Source organism: Amphiprion ocellaris, chromosome 18 (genome assembly GCF_022539595.1).
Source record: "Amphiprion ocellaris isolate individual 3 ecotype Okinawa chromosome 18, ASM2253959v1, whole genome shotgun sequence".
NCBI classification, from domain to species: Eukaryota; Metazoa; Chordata; class Actinopteri; family Pomacentridae; genus Amphiprion; species Amphiprion ocellaris.
In genome coordinates, this window is record NC_072783.1 from 6361475 (window position 1) to 6378067 (window position 16593).

Genomic DNA, 16593 nt, shown 5'->3' on the forward strand with positions numbered 1-16593 from the left:
CTTTGGGGGGAAATTTTCAAGGAATTATTGGAGCTTTTTTCTTGAAAATTTTGTAGATTTTCAGAAATTTGGGGAAAAAAATTTGCAGAGTTTTGGATTTTTTTTTCAGACAAAGAAACAATTTTTTGGTGCCCATAAATGAAGACAACAGGAGGGTTAAAAGTTCCACTTCATGATCGCCTGACTGTTAAAAATCATTTCAATAACGTTAAAACTGGTCGGAGCAGGAGTAAAAACACGTCATTAAATATTCAAAAACACGTCAGACATCCCAGACTGAAGGATTCACATGTGTTAGAACATCTCAGTTCTTCATGTTCTGTTTCCAGAGACGTTTAAAAACAGACATCTGAAGTGAATCTGTGTTTATGTGACGTCTCGTAGGTTATAGTAGTCTGATAAAATGAAGATATTTGATTCAACGCATCGTGTTTGGTCAGATTATTTCTGTTCACATCCTGAAACCCAACGAGCAGTTCAGGGACTGGTCAGTTACGGCCGTGTTTATTAAATATATTAATTTTTAGAATATTAATTCCTTAGTCTGTTTTGGTACGATGAAAACTTTGTTTGGATCTACGAGACGAGTAAAAGTACAAAAAAAAAATAAGTTTAGAAACCTACAGAGCTGCATCATCTGCAAACAGGATGACTTTAAAGATGTTCCCTAAACGCCTCACAGTCACCAGTAGACGTTGCAGTTTCCAGATGTCCCCTAAACGCCTCACGGTCATTAGTAGATGCTGTTGTTTCCAGATGTTCCCTAAACGCCTCACAGTCATTAGTAGACACTGCATTTTACAGATGTTCCCTAAACGCCTCACAGTCATTAGTAGACACTGCATTTTACAGATGTTCCCTAAAAGCCTCAGTTATTAGTAGACGCTGTAGTTTCCTGATGTTCCCTAAACACCTCGCAGTCATTAGTAGACTCTACATTTTACAGATGTTCCCTAAACGCCTCACAGTCATTAGTAGATGCTGTAGTTTCCAGATATTCCCTAAACGCCTCAGTCATTAGTAGACCCTGCAGTTTCCAGATGTTCTCTAAATGCCTCACAGTCATCAGTAGACGCTGCAGTTTCTAGATGTTCCCTAAATGGTCTCTGAGAACACTTCCAGTTCTTAGCTCCGCCCAGGACGACTGTGATTGGTTGCCAGCAGCTCCTCCCCCTGCAGCAGACCATTCCGCGGCCTCCTGCAGGGCGAACCTGCAGGAGGAACCTCCGGTTGAGCCTCACCATGTCAGGTTCTTTGTTGGTTCCTTTAGAACACTGTGAGAACGTCTGACTGTGTGATGAAATGATAGAGGTGACAGTTTGATCCGGGGAACTCTGTGGGAACCATGAGATGAAGATGAGGATGATGAAGGTGAATCCTGATGTGAGCGTGTGCAGGTCTCAGGTGTGCACTGAGGGATTATGGGTAGCTGTCAGTCAGCAGGTGAGATGCTGAATCTCATTAGAGTGACTGACAGCAGAATAATGTGGAGCCTCCAGAGAACCGCTTAATGTAGGGATGAATATTTCTGCTGTGGGAACCGGAGAGGCTGTCCCTGAACGCACCACCTCTACACAACAGACCCTGAACGCACCATGACTTGAACGCACCATGACTACAACGCACCATGACTACACAACAGACCCTGAACACACCACGACTACAAAACAGACCATGAACGCACCATGTCTACATAACAGACCCTGGACGCACCACGACCTGAACTCACCACGGCTACACAACAGACCCAAACGCACCACAACCTGAACGCACCACGGCTACACAACAGACCCTGAACATGTTACACGGCTGAGAAAGATGGGCCAGCTCTTCCTTGGTGCAACACATTTATTTTGCAGGAACTGCAAAAAAATGCAACATTAACGTGGCTATAGGAGCTTGGTGCAGTTACATTGCTCAGATCACCATACTGACTAGACTTCTACATTACATTTACAAGTACTACTGAACAAATACTAGTACTGTAAACACAATATTTCAAAATCACATATGACTGGCAAAAGCTGTACAATTTTACATTTTACAAAAGATATCTTCATGAACTCAGAAAACCTTTTATGGTCTTTTAACCACTGCCTTTACCATGTTTTAATTACAGCTTAACCACCTATGAATTACTTTTATGAACTGTATGGATCTTATTTTTACCATTACTGTAACTTATTAATAACCATTGTACCTGTAACTCATTTCCACACTAAAGTTACTTAAAGCTCAAGCTAATGTACCATGTGTGACAATACAGACTCCTCTGTCTTAGCTCAACTACTACATTTGCATTGGAATAGGTCCACACGAGAACACTCTACTTAGCTTAACACATAGCTCATGTGCTTATGACCAAAAACCTTCAAAAGTTCGTTTTACATATCTTTTCACATAAACTCATGCATATACCTTACTTTTGTGCATTTCTGGACACTTAGCTTATGACTTTCTACCTTGTACAAATCTCCAGTCTTTTGGTTTATTACTACAATCACCCCTGACCCACGTCCGCCATTTCAGAAACACAACGTGGTGGCTAACTCGTTTTTAACTCATAAACCTCTCAAAACACGCATTAGCTTATCACACATTACTCTCTAAGGTACTTAAGAAACACTGCTACTGTTTTATATAACTTGTGTGTCGCTACAAACCAGCTTACCTGCAAAAACATGCAGCATTAACGTGACTACAGGAGCTTGGTTACATTACTCAGATCACCATACTGACAAGACTTCTTCTACGGCGTCGGCTACTGATCCCCAAAACACCAAGTGCCCTCTGCTGGCGTAAAGGAGTATTGCATCTTACCTCAAAACACAGTAACCCTTATAATAGTGGACAATATATAGCAAAACAGTAGTTAATCTTGTAATTTTCAACCTTACATAAAATTAAATGGGGTGCAACTATTTTAAAGCATAACTTAAACACACAGTGCCACAAACGCAACACAACCTGAATGCACCGCGGCCACACAACAGACCCTGAACGCACCACGACCTGAATGCACCACGGCTACACAACACACCCTGAACGCACCACGACCTGAACGCACCATGACCACACAACAGACCCTGAACGCACCGCGACTACACAACACAACAGACCCTGAAAGGACCACAACAGACTCTGAACGCATAATGACCTGAACGCACCACGACTACACAACAGACCCTGAATGCATCATGACTACACAACACAACAGACACTGAACATCCCACGACTACACAACAGACCTGAACACACCACGACCGGAACGCACCAAGACTACACAACAGACCCTGAAGGCACCATATTTTCTCACTGTTGGTGTTTTTACATTACATCAGACTCATGAATATGACAGTTTCAGTCACATTTTCTTATTGTTGGTGAACACAGACAGTTGCCATTGCAACAACATCATCAGTCTGTCACTCAGAGTTTAACTTCCTCTGAAGATGTCATTGACTTTCTTCACAGCAAAGGGCTGGGCAACTTACTGCTGGGCAATTTACTATTGATCGACCTGCTGTCTCTGGGTGTTGTCTGGTTGCTGGTTGCAGTTTCTGGTTGCTGATGTTGCTGGTTGCTGGTGTTGCTAGTGTTGCTGGTTGCAGTTGCTGGTTGCTGATGTTGCTGGTTGCTGGTGTTGCTGGTTGCCGGTTGCTGGTTGCTGGTTCAGGTGTTGCTGGTTGCAGTTGCTGGTTGCTGGTTCAGGTGTTGCTTGTTGCTGGTTGCAGTTGCTGGTTGCTGGTGTTGCTAGTGTTGCTGGTTGCAGTTGCCGGTTGCTGATGTTGCTGGTTGTTGGGGTTGCTGGTGTTGCAGGTTGCCGGTTGCTGGTTGCTGGTTCAGGTGTTGCTGGTTGCTGATGTTGCTGGTGTTGCTGGTTGCTTTAAGCTCTTCTTCATCTTTATCTCTAAATTGAACTTTGACTTTATAATTTTCTTTCCTCTTCCTGATCCTGGTTCTACCCATCAGCTGATTCTGACGAGAAAAGACTTAACAAGAATCTTAACGAGGACAGGGAGGACTTAACGAGACTTGAGAGAAAGGCTCTGCTGCTGTTTGATTGGTCCTCATACAGAGCTGGCCTCTGATTGGCTGGAGATTCACCTCAGACAGACTCTTAATTAGCAAGTAGGGTTAATTAAATATGCAAATGAGCTCCATCTTCCTACAGCCCCAGTGTTTCCTGTTTGTCAGCTCAGAGGCAGCTGATTGGTTTGACAGAGATGAGCTCCTGACAAGCTCCTAACGAGCTGAGAGAAGCTGTTGGAAAAGAAACCAGGAGGAGACTTTAGAGCTGCTAATCTGTGGTGGAGTTCCTCAGGGTTCTGTTGTTGGTTCTTTATGTATCTCTACTAAATAACACTCTATATATTTTGCTTATTCTATGTAATTAATATTTAAAGTTCTCCGATTAACAAACCTGGAGTTTACATTTAGATTTGAACTGAACATGAATCTGATTTTCTTCTGGAAACACTTGGACTCAAATGTTCCAGATCTTAGAATGTGTTCTCGCTGACATAGAACCCAGAAGAACCATTGCTGTAACTGACCCCAGAAATGCTGCAAATATTTACATTTACTGTATTTTCTTAAAAGTCAGAACAGAACCAGGTGGAACCCATTTTGTTTTTAGGAGAACATTTTTTCATATCTAAAGGAACCTGATTCTGAAGGTTCTATGAGGTGGTCTAAAGAACCAGTGATTAAAGAACCTCTCACCTAAACGTTCTCTGTGGAACTAAAAGTAGTGATTCTTCTATTTAAAGAAACGCTCTGTGAATTTTCATCCTGTTCTGGAACTAACTGGAGGTTCCACAGAGAACTTCAGCCAGAACCTTAGAACCAGCTGACTGACGACAATGCTGCTCTCTGATTGGTCGATGATCTGGGCTTCAGGTCAGTTCCATCATTGCTGTGATCCAGGAATGTTGGAGATCCTAGTCTGAGTTCTGGATGGAGGTCATGAACCTCCTCAGGAGTCTCTGTCATGGTGCTCATTGCTGCTGAACTCATCCAGGTCATGGAGATGGTAGGAGCGTCAGGAGGAACCAGACGGACTTCTCTGGAAGACTAAAAGGTGGTGTAGGTAGAAGTTCTCACATCAGCTCTGGCTGGAGGTCATGAACCTCCTCAGAAGTCCAGTGTTCTACTGCAGCTTTAGAACATCTAGAGAACCTGTTGTACGTTGAGGAACCTCGCTGTGAAGTTCAGAGACACTGGAGGAGGAAACAGCAGCTGCTGGTTTGTGTCTGATGGAGAACAGAGTTCCTCAGTCTGGTGAAGGGTTCTAGATAAAGATCTGGAGGAACTCACAGGAATAATAACCTCCTCAGTGATGAAGATCAGAGGAGAAGGAGGAAGAGGAGGAGGTGTCGGCTTTCATTTACTGTCGAGAGGAGATGATGGACTCCTCATTATCTCCTCTAATTACCTCCTTCTGCACCTCCTCTGGACACAACCTGGTTACACACTAACACACACTAACACACACTGACACACTCTTGGGTAGTGTGTACTGGTGTGTGTCAGTGTGTGTTCGTGTGTTTTAGTGTGTGTATTATTGTATTAGCCTGTGTGTGAGTGTATTATTGTGTGTAGTATTAGTGTATTATTGTGTGCATTATTCTATTATTGTGTATTAGTGTTTGTATTATTGTATTATTGTGTATTAGTGTGTGTATTATTGTATTTTTGTATTAGTGTGCGTATTATTGTGTGTATTATTATATTATTGTGTGTGTGAGCGTCAGTGATTGACAGCTGACATTCAGTTGTTGAGCATTAAATGTCAGACTAAATATTCGTCTCTGGGTTTGACCCCGTCTGGCTGCCGTAGAAGCAGAAAAACCAGACTGATGGAGAACCTGGACCTGGTTTTACTCTGGTTCTGGTCCAGACTGATGGAGAATCTGGCCCTGGTTTTACTCTGGTTCTGGTCCAGACTGATGGAGAACCTGGACCTGGTTTTACTCTGGTTCTGGTCCAGACTGATGAAGAACCTGGACCTGGTTTTACTCTGGTTCTGGTCCAGACTGATGAAGAACCTGGACCTGGTTTTAGCGACTGAACCATCAGATTTTCATGCGGACGAAACATCTGGAAGCAAAGATCCAAAAACTGACAAAGAGCTGAAACTGAGTCCATGGACTGGTCCAGAACTGTGTCCGAAACTAAGCCTAAAACCAGTCCAAACCAGTCTAAACCAGTCCATTCAGAACGTTCCACCTGTCCAAGTTCTGCAGAACTTTGAGATTCAGTCCAGTTTAATCTGTGGTTTCTATGAAAACAGGAACAATCCAACCAGAACCAGAACTGGTTTGTTTCTGGTGGAACTGGAACCAGAACTGGTTTGTTTCTAACTGGAACCAGAACCATGAACTGGTTTGTTTCTAACTGGGATCAGAAACATGAAGTGGTTTGTTTCTGGTAGAACTGGAACCAGAACTGGTTTGTTTCTGGCAGAACTGGAACCAGAACCAGAACTGGTTTGTTTCTGGTGGAACTGGAACCAGAACTGGTTTGTTTCTAACTGGAACCAGAACCATGAACTGGTTTGTTTCTAACTGGGATCAGAAACATGAAGTGGTTTGTTTCTGGTAGAACTGGAACCAGAACTGGTTTGTTTCTGGCAGAACTGGAACCAGAACCAGAACTGGTTTGTTTCTGGTAGAACTGGAACCCTTTCGGTCTGAAGGTGACGTTGCAGAAACGTTCTTAGAGAACCGACAGAATCTCTTCTACATAAAGGAGACTTTAGATCAGAACCGAACATCTGGAACACATCTGGACTCCAACCGGTCCTTTACCTGCTCAGCCTCTGATCACTGTATGCTACTGTGTGTATTATTGCGTGTTATTGTGTGTATTGTGTTATTGTGTGTGTATTGTGTTATTGTGTGTGTATTGTTGTTTGTGTACCAGCTGGTGCTCCGTCCTCCAGTCTGTGATTCCATCTGACATCCAAACATCCAAACTCAACACTTTTCATCGTCTGCAGAATCTCACACTTAGTCTCCACGATATAGAAGCAATCAGTGTGTGCGTGTGTGTGTCTGTGTGTGTGTGTGTGTGTGTCTGTCTGTGTGTGTGTGTGTTCCTGTGTGTGTGTTTGAGTCATAATAGCTGTTAATTAGCTCCATGTTCAAACCAGCCGCGGATGCTAATTAGTAAAAACCTGTCCAGCATTTGGTGATAATTAGAGCGACAGGCCCAAACACATCTGACCACACACACACTCACTCACACGCACACGCACATGCACACGCACACGCACACTTCACTGGTTTAACTGCATCTCGTCACGTTTAATTTAATCAGCAGAAAACCAGTTTTCAGGTAATAATAAATAATAAGAAACTGAACAAAATGCAGAAATAAAATCAGAGAAACGTCCCAAAGAGTTCATAATTAATATTATAATATTATAACTCCAGTAAAATTAACCCCAAGTCTAAGAAAATAAAACATCTGTCTAAAAAATATTAATAAAACAATTTTCACAAAAGTCACACTATTGAAAAAAAAAAGCAAGATTCAGTTTAACGTAAATTCTGTTCAATAAATGTCCAAAAATATGAATACAAGTATTGAAAATGTCTGAAAGTATTAAAACAATGTTCTTCAAGAAGAAAACATCCAAAATATCAACAAAATGTTCAGAAAATATTATTAAAATGTGAGAAAATGAATAAAGCGTCTCCAAAATGAGACAAACATATTTCTAAAATGTTCCACGGTAATAAAATCTCCAGAGAACGTCAGCAGAGATTATGAAGGGTTTTTGTTCTGTGGGTTCCTGAATGTCTGAACATGGAAATGAGACGTGGAACGTCTGCTTCAGTTCCACAAACATCCTCTAATTAAAGCCAGGAACACGCAGGAAACATGCACAGAACATGATTAGAACACGCAGTAATGAGACTGAACAACATGGAAAGGTCAGAGCAAGAACACGCAACAAACGATTAACGCTGTAAACCAACCAACCAACAAACAACAAACAAACAAACAAACAAACAAACAGACGACATCAAGAGAGAACAAGACAAGGACGACACCAGAGCTAAGAGAACACGGAGAGAACACGCAGAGAACATGCAGAGAACACGGACAGAACATGGAAAGAATATGCAGAGAACACACAGAGAACATGCAGAGAACATGCAGAGAACACGCAGAGAACATGCAGAGAACACTGAGAGAATATGGAGAGAACACGGACAGCAGCGTGTTGCGATGTCACAGCTTCTCTGGTGTCCAATCACAGCAGAGGTCAGAGGTCAACGTCCAGCAGTCTAACGCTAACCGCTAACTGATGAAGCTAATATTTAATATTAATATTAATATTAATGTCTGAGAGCTCAGAGAGCAGTCCTCCTCTAAGGCTGCTCAGTCCTCCTCTAAGGCTGCTCAGTCATTGCATCATTTCCGACAGCTGACATCTTAAATAACAAATGACCTTGCACAGAGCACAGGTGTGTGTTCTGCATGTGTACGTTATGTACTGATACCGAATCATGTGACCTAAATATGTAGCAGGTGGCAGGAATTGATGGGACTCAGAAACACCCCCACAATTTAATCAGTTGTTCCTCGGATCATTTCTGACGGATAAGTCCTAATAAATCCTCAGTGGTGGATTTGTAGTAGGATCACAATCATGTGATCGTCAGCTGATGTAGTGTTCACTTGTTGTCATGGTAACAGTGATGCCGTGCCGCTATCTCGCAATGATACAGACATATTTAACTAATCCGTGGTTCCAGACTATAAGCTGCATCACTGCCAAAATCTAATCACTTGGTCTTTGTGTCATTTCTGACCTTTCCTGAAAATTTTATCCAAATCCATTAGTCTGTTTTAGAGTAATGTTGCTGACAGACAGATGGACGGATGGATGGACAGACGGACAGACAGTCTTGGTTAACAGATGAATGAACTTTAATGGAGTGAAGTTGAACAGACTGAAGTCCTTTAATCTGGTTGGTGTGAAGGAACAGGTGTGAGTTCAGTTAGTAGGAGATGAACTGATGGAAGAATTAAAGAATATTTATTAGTTTTTATTTTATTTTATTTTGATTTGCTGTTTTGAGCTGTCTGTTAATGGAGAGAATTCCAGTTTGCCTGCAGCAGCTGCTGTAAAGTAAAGATGAACCTGAGACACAAGAAATGACTCGGATCACATTAACGGCTAGAGCTGCAGTAAATCACACACTCACAGTAACACACACACTCAGTAACGCACACGCTCACTAACACACACACTCACTCACAGACACACACATACACTCAATAACACACTCTCTCTCTCTCTGAGTACATTACCGTCAGTAGAAGTCGTCCTCTCACTACATTTTCTACCTCATAGAGCTTATTAACTCAGACAGACAGTGTGTGTGTTCAGATTTAGTGTGTGTGTTCAGATTTAGTGTGTGTGTTCAGATTTAGTGTGTGTGTTCAGATTTAGTGTGTGTGTGTGACTTTTGTTCGTAGTGGAGATAAATTTGCGTCCTAATTTCCTGCTCGTAAATATGAGCAGTAATAGACTGGAACAGTGTGTGTGTGTGTGTGTGTGTGTGTGTGTGTGTGTGTGTGTGTGTGTGTGTGTGTGTGTGTGTATGTCTGTGTGTGTGTGTGTGTGTGTGTGTTTCAGGTCCTCCTATCAGATACAAATTGAAGCTTTAATCTGTCGTGTAGATTTACGACCCCGATGGCTTCGTTCAGAGATAATAGAGGAAGGAGGAGGTAGAGGAGGAGGAGAAGGAGGAGGATGTAGAGGAGGAGAAGGAGGAGGAGGAGGAGGAGAATGGTCCCATTCTTCTTGAATTACTGCTTTAAATTCTTCTAAATCTGAAGCAGACCTTCTGATAATCCACCACAGATCTTGAATCATGTCCAGGGATTGAGCTGGCCCCTCTAAGACCTGGATACTGAGCTCCTGCAGCCAAGTTCTACTGGTCCTGGATGAGTTCTACTGGTCCTACATGAGTTTTCCTGGTCCTGGATGAGCTCAAGGAGCATTATCTGGTAGAACATCCAATTAGACCTCCACGGAACAGAGCAGAAGGGAGCAGGTGGGTTTGGAGAATGGAACAATACTTGGCAGAGTTCAGTGAGATGATCAACACCAGCAGCACCATGATACTGTCTCCACCATGCTTGACAGTAGGTCCTGTCCATGCAGGAGATAATGCTTCTCCTGGCCTTCTGCGTAGCCTCACATTAGCAGGAGGAAGATAAAGCTGGAAACTGGACTCATCTGACCACAGAATCTTCTTCCACTTCCTGGCTGTCCAGTTCTTGGGGCTAACCTCTGTCTCTGATTGGTCAGGTTCTTCTGGACAGCCTTGAAGGACCTTCAGGCATGATCTAAAAGTCTGGTGGAACACTGGACACCAGTTTGGTTTGACCACTGCTGCTGAAGCTCCTGTGATGTCTTCAGTGGTTTTCCTGTCTATCAGGATGAGGTCATTTCTTGCTGTAGAAGCTCTCTGACGTCCAGATGTTAGCTTGTCTTCCAGCTGTTGGTTGGTCTGTATTTCTGCAGAGTGGATCCAGCTGCTGAAGGACTGACCCAATGAGCAAAGGCTGAAAGTTTCTGATGTATTTTTATGGAACCAATCAGTTTTCAGTTTTTAATGTCGTTTATAGGATGTGTTTAGTATTCTGGCTGTGACGGTATTAAAAGAAATTACACTGAAGACCTTAGAGTAGTTCTGAATGCAGGATTTCACAAATGATGGGATGTTTGAAAACTTTTTTACACTACTGCAGATTTAATGATGCTTCAGATTCATCACTGATCAGCAATCAGATAACCTGATCAATACCTGATCAATACCTGATCTGTGTGTCTGCAGGTTCTTCCTCAAGTTCTTCCTCAAGTGTAACCAGAACTGTCTGAAAAATGCAGGAAACCCTCGAGACATGAGGAGGTTTCAGGTAAAACACACACACACACACACACACACACACACACACACACACACACACACACACACACACACACACACACACACACACACACACTCAGATGAATTCATTTCCCTAAAGGGCAGAGACTCCACTGTTCCCATCATGCACTGCAGCAGAGCGGCCTGAGGCTTATTGCTTTATAGATAAAATATGAGAGGTCATAAAGTCTGTCTGTCTGTCTGTCTGTCTGTCTGTCTATGTATGTATAAATATATCTATCGTTAATAAAACATGTACAGCTCCATAATCAGTCCATATTTTCCTGTTGATCCTCCACAGATAAACTTTCGAACTCATGAAACTAACTTCAGAAATCTGTGATTTTTTTCTCCATTAATCAGCTGTTTGTCTCTAAAATACCAAAAAATGTTAAAAATGAGGATCAGAGTTTCCACAGACCTCCAGTTTACTGTCAGAGGAAAGAAACCAGGAAATATTCACTGAAGGAGCTGAAACCACAGAAGTTAGACTGATTTAATGAATGTTTTAATGATTCAAAGGGATTACTGGAACAGCTGTGATCAGACAGTCAGACAGAGGAAAACTAAACCTGAAGTTATATCAGCAAATAAAATAGGTTTTCTGTTTAAATCATACTGAAAATTCTTCTTCAGCTGAAGTTTGTTTTCTGAAATTATCATCAAAGAAAACAATAATTCTTCAGTTTGGTGCTGAGTTTCAGATCAACTAATAACCTGATCAGTGACTGATTGATCTCTGATTATTGATCAGATGGTTATAGACCAAACATGCAAAAATACTGATAAAGATCAAGACTAGTAGTGAATAAATAGTACTTCATGTTTAATAAAAGTTTTAAATAATGATTAAAAATGTAAATAAATAAGGTAATGCTGAAAAATATGAAAAGGCTTTAATATGGAGTTTAAAGTAGAACGATTAAAGCTTCAAAATGTTAAATACTGATCATAAATGACAATAAAAACAACTATTACTGATTGAAGTTAGAAATAAATTACTGTAAATGATCAGAAACCAGATTCAGTGTTCAGACTGAGACACCTGGATGGATCTGAACTGATCTGGTGTCAGTTTCTACCAGAACTCAGATGTTTCTCCTCCTAAATGTCATGGTTCTATCTGCTGGACTGATGAGGTTCTGAAAAAGTCCATTAAAAAGTGATAAATCTGGACCCACCTCTATGGACTTCAAGGACCTGGAATGTTCTAAGCAAGACTAAACTTAAAGACTGGAAGCAGGAAAGGAGAATGTCTCCTGGAGAAAGTTCTAGAGTAGACCTACCGACAACTGGAGAAAGTTCTAGATTAGACTCTTTCTCCAGGGGATGTTCTCCTCTATGGACTTGAAGGACCTGGAAATCTGGAAATATTCCCAGTCTGAAGGTAGAACTCTGATCATTAATAAGGTACTGGAGATGAAGAACCAGATGTTCTGAGGAGGTTCTGGAGGAACTTTATGAAGATCTAACTGGTTTATATTTAATGACCCTGTTTGTCTCCTGCTAGCAGTAAAATAAACTGGATGTTAACCAGAGGAGCTTTTAAACAGACACTTCTCTTTACACACACACACACACACACACACACACACACACACACACACACACACACACACACACACACACACACACACACACACAAATACACACACACACACGTCCAGGTGGATCAGGCGTTTAACAGGAGGAGGCAGACAGGTGAAGTCAGGTGAAGCCTGTGGACTGGGCTGCGGTTGTCGTGGCGACAGCAAGTGAAGGATGTGCTGGTTTGTCACCGTGGCGACAGAGAGGACACCTCTACTCTCTCTGAGCGACCTTCTGCTCCGTCGCCATGGATCAACGGCAACAACCTCGCCACGGCAACCAGCCGCGGATGATGAATGGCCACAAGCTGCCGCCTGTCAGAGAGGCTGTGACATTGCAGGGGGCGGGGCCTCTGGACAGATTCATCTGCTGATGTCATCAGTTTACAGCAGGATGTCATACTGATTCTAGCCCAGTCTGATCTCCAGTAGAACCACAGCAGAATAACCTGTAAAGAACCACAACTCCTCATGGTTCCTAATGTTCACATCTTTTCACTGATCATCATCAACAACCTGACATTTATTAAGAAAAATAACATCAACGTTCTGCCTCAATTTATCATTTCCACATTACAACTTCCAGATCACAGAGTGTCTACAAAGGAACACAACATTTAGTCATCTGGAACTAAACCATAGATGATTTACTGCAGAAAAGACCAAAAACTACAAAAACTAGACAAAAAAAAAAGACAAAGATCAACGGACAATCTAGTATTTTACTTTATGATAAGAACAACTTGTCACAGTTGGATCTAAAATGCCTTTAAATGGTGAAAAATGAGGATCAGAGTTTCCTCCAACATCCTGTTTTGATCTCCAGTTTACCGTCAGAGGAAAGAAACTGAAGGAGCTGAAATCACAGAATTTAGATGATTTATCTTTAAATGACTCAAACTGACTGATTATTAGAGAGGTTGAAGATTTATGTTTAATAACTGATGGATTCATCGTTGGAGCTCTGCTCTCTAATGTTCACCTTTAGCTTCTCATCAGGACACAATCAGCGGATAAACTGTCCATCAGAGAGTCGAAAACAAAATCACACCCCTGAAGATTCCCTTCAGACGTGTTCCTCTGCAGGTTTTAGGTTCCCTTCAGACGTGTTCCTCTGCAGGTTCTAAGGAAAGGTTCACTTCAGACGTGTTCCTCTGCAGGTGCTAAGTGAAGGTTCCTGTGTCTGCAGGTGGTGGTGTCTACGACGGTCAACGTGGACGGCCATGTTCTCGCCGTCTCTGACAACATGTTTGTACACAACAACTCCAAACATGGCCGCCGAGCCCGGAGACTGGACCCATCTGAAGGTACGGAGCTTTTATTCCTTCAGCCGATCACATCTGCTCATGTTCTAATGCTGCTGTAGGGAACGAATGACAAAACCTCCAACACAAACATGAAGGTATCCATGAAGGGAACTTAAAGGTTCTAATCTGGAGAACAAGGAGCTCAAACCATTTTCCACTGCAATAAATATGGAGCTAAAAGAGAGACAGTAGAGGTCACTGAAAACAAGAAGACACGAATAACTGCAGTGTTACGTTTAACTGTACAACACTACGTTAAACTGTACATTATTATATTAAACTGTACAGTGTTATGTTAAACTGTACAGTGTTATGTTAAACTGTACAGTGTTATTTTTAACTGTACAGTGCTGCGTTAAATTGTACAACACTACTTTAAACTGTACAGTGTTATGTTAAACTGTACAGTGTTATGTTAAACTGTACAACACTGCGTTAAACTGTGCAGCGCTCCGTTGAAGCGTGTTAAATGTTAAACTCTGTGTTGTTTACATGGTTAGCTGGTGCTAATGTGCAGCTAACAGGTTAGCTCCCCTGGAACTGGCAGTGAGGTTTAGCTGCCAGAGTTCAGCAGGTTCCTGAATGGATCCTGTGATCAGATTCTTCTGCAGCGTCTGAACCTGAGCAGCTCTCTGAGGCTGTAATTTGGTCTTTGAAGAGAAATCACCCGGTGGCTTGTGGGTAGGAAGACCAGACGCCTCCTTGTCCCCAGAGAGGACAGTGTGAGTGTGAGAGTGTGTCTTTTCTTGGGCCGTTCAACCTCTTTAATTGCCCTCCTAATTAAAGACAGTAACCATGGAAACCACCCCTCCCAATCAGAGCGCAGCGGAGTCCCGTGGGTTTGAACCCTTTCGTTTTACCGCCTCTCTGTTCTGTTCTGGTGTTTCTGCAGATTTACTGCAGCGACTCTGATGTTAGAGAACCAGCCTCCATGTTTGAGACATTTAAATAGTTGAGATGAAGAACAACCAGGTGGCCAAGAGTCTTCATGCAGGTTTACTGTTAGACTCACCTTCTAAAACCAGTCAGACCAGTTAAAGCCTTCAATGGCTCCCACAGAGAACAAAACTGAATTTATTGAGTTTGGTTCTTTGGCCCCAGAAAGTTCCTGTCAGTGAACACAATATTTATATCAGTGAAACCTAATGTGAGGAAAGTTTGACAAGACGAAGATCCGGTTATTGATATGTTCACTCATTTCAGTATATGTACAGAAACATTCAATAAGATCACCCTCAGATGTTGTTAAGTTAAACCTGAAGACAACATGAAGCATCTTGTGGCTGTTCATCTACCACCAACATCTAGACCTCTATGAACACCAACATCTAGACCTTTATGGACACCAACATCTAGACCTTTATGGACACCAACATCTAGACCTCTATGAACACCAACATCTAGACCTTTATGGACACCAACATCTAGACCTCTATGAACACCAACATCTAGACCCCAAAGAACACCAACATCTAGACCTCTATGAACACCAACATCTAGACCTCTATGAACACCGACATCTAGATCTCTATGAACACCAACATCTAGACCTCTATGAACACCAGGTTCTGGTTCCTACCAATGAGTCCACATCAACATTTAGTCTAAACGTCTAAAAACCTTCCCCTCATCAGACTCTACTCATGTTAGAGCCTCAACAGTTGGTGAAATGTCGACCAAAGACTGGATTTTAGTAGAAATATGGATCCATCCATAGATATACACTTACAGGAACTTTATGGAGGCACTAGACCACCTTTATTTAAAAATGCTGCACTTTTCCCCATTTTCAAGAGTCGGTAATTAAACTGATCCTCTGTTGGATCCATTCAGTCATCCTGACCTGATCGAACTGTTCTGTCTGGTAGTTTTATGTATGGAGATACTGGACCATGAACATGGATTTACACTGAAGTTGAACACAGAAGAATTCTCTCCTCTGAAAACATGAAAATAATTCAGTTATGTCAAAACACTTCAATGAGCTTCATCCTGGGTCCAAAACAACACCAGAATCTAACACTACTGTCTGAACCAGTACACACTGGACCAGGAGAATAGAATAGACTAGACTAGAATAGAATAGAATAGAATAGAATAGAATAGAATAGAATAGAATAGAATAGAATAGAATAGAATAGAACAGAGGTCAGGTGCTGTAATGTCATTTGAAGTCATCAGTGATGAGATTAGCTGCCCTGCCTTACCCACACTGACACACACACACACACACACACACACACTGTAACACACACACTCTGCTTTCATTTCACTTTATAATTAATCTGCAGCCGCACTTGAAAGAAGAGAGAGAAGTAGTCATTACCGGCTGAGTGAGTGTGTCGGTGTGTGTGTCAGTGTATTAGTGTGAGTGTGTGTGTGTGTCAGTGTATGTGTGTCGGTGTGTATCGGTCTGTGTAGTGGTGAACTAAGCTAAAGCGGATAAAAGCCACGACCCAATTAAATCCTGTTATGTGTGTGTGTGTGTGTGTGTGTGTGTGTGTGTGACCTTCAGCTGCAGTACATACATCCAACCTGTAGGTCTGAACCCTGAGATCGTGACAGAAACAAACTTTTTTTTCCCACATTTAGTCCAGTTCTGAACATCCAGCCGATGCATTCACTGACTGCTCACCTGTTCAGGAATTTTCTGTTCACAGCTGGATCAAAATGAAAATGATGAACAGATCCAGTAAAACCAGAACCTTATTCTTCCTGATTCTGGTTCTCCAGGAGAAATTC

The 16593-nt window shown here is 42.1% G+C and overlaps 1 protein-coding gene across 6 annotated transcripts in view; it reads left to right on the forward strand.

Moving 5' to 3' along the window:
- ebf3a (EBF transcription factor 3a) overlaps nucleotides 1-16593 on the forward strand; it is a 45159-nt gene that overhangs the window by 8081 nt on the left and 20485 nt on the right. For all 6 annotated transcript variants that reach the window (XM_055004162.1, XM_055004161.1, XM_023265246.3 and 3 more), the window contains exons 7-8: nucleotides 10866-10947; nucleotides 13734-13851. In XM_055004162.1, coding sequence (XP_054860137.1) covers nucleotides 10866-10947; nucleotides 13734-13851 — 200 coding nt within the window. The remainder of the gene's footprint in view (nucleotides 1-10865; nucleotides 10948-13733; nucleotides 13852-16593) is intronic.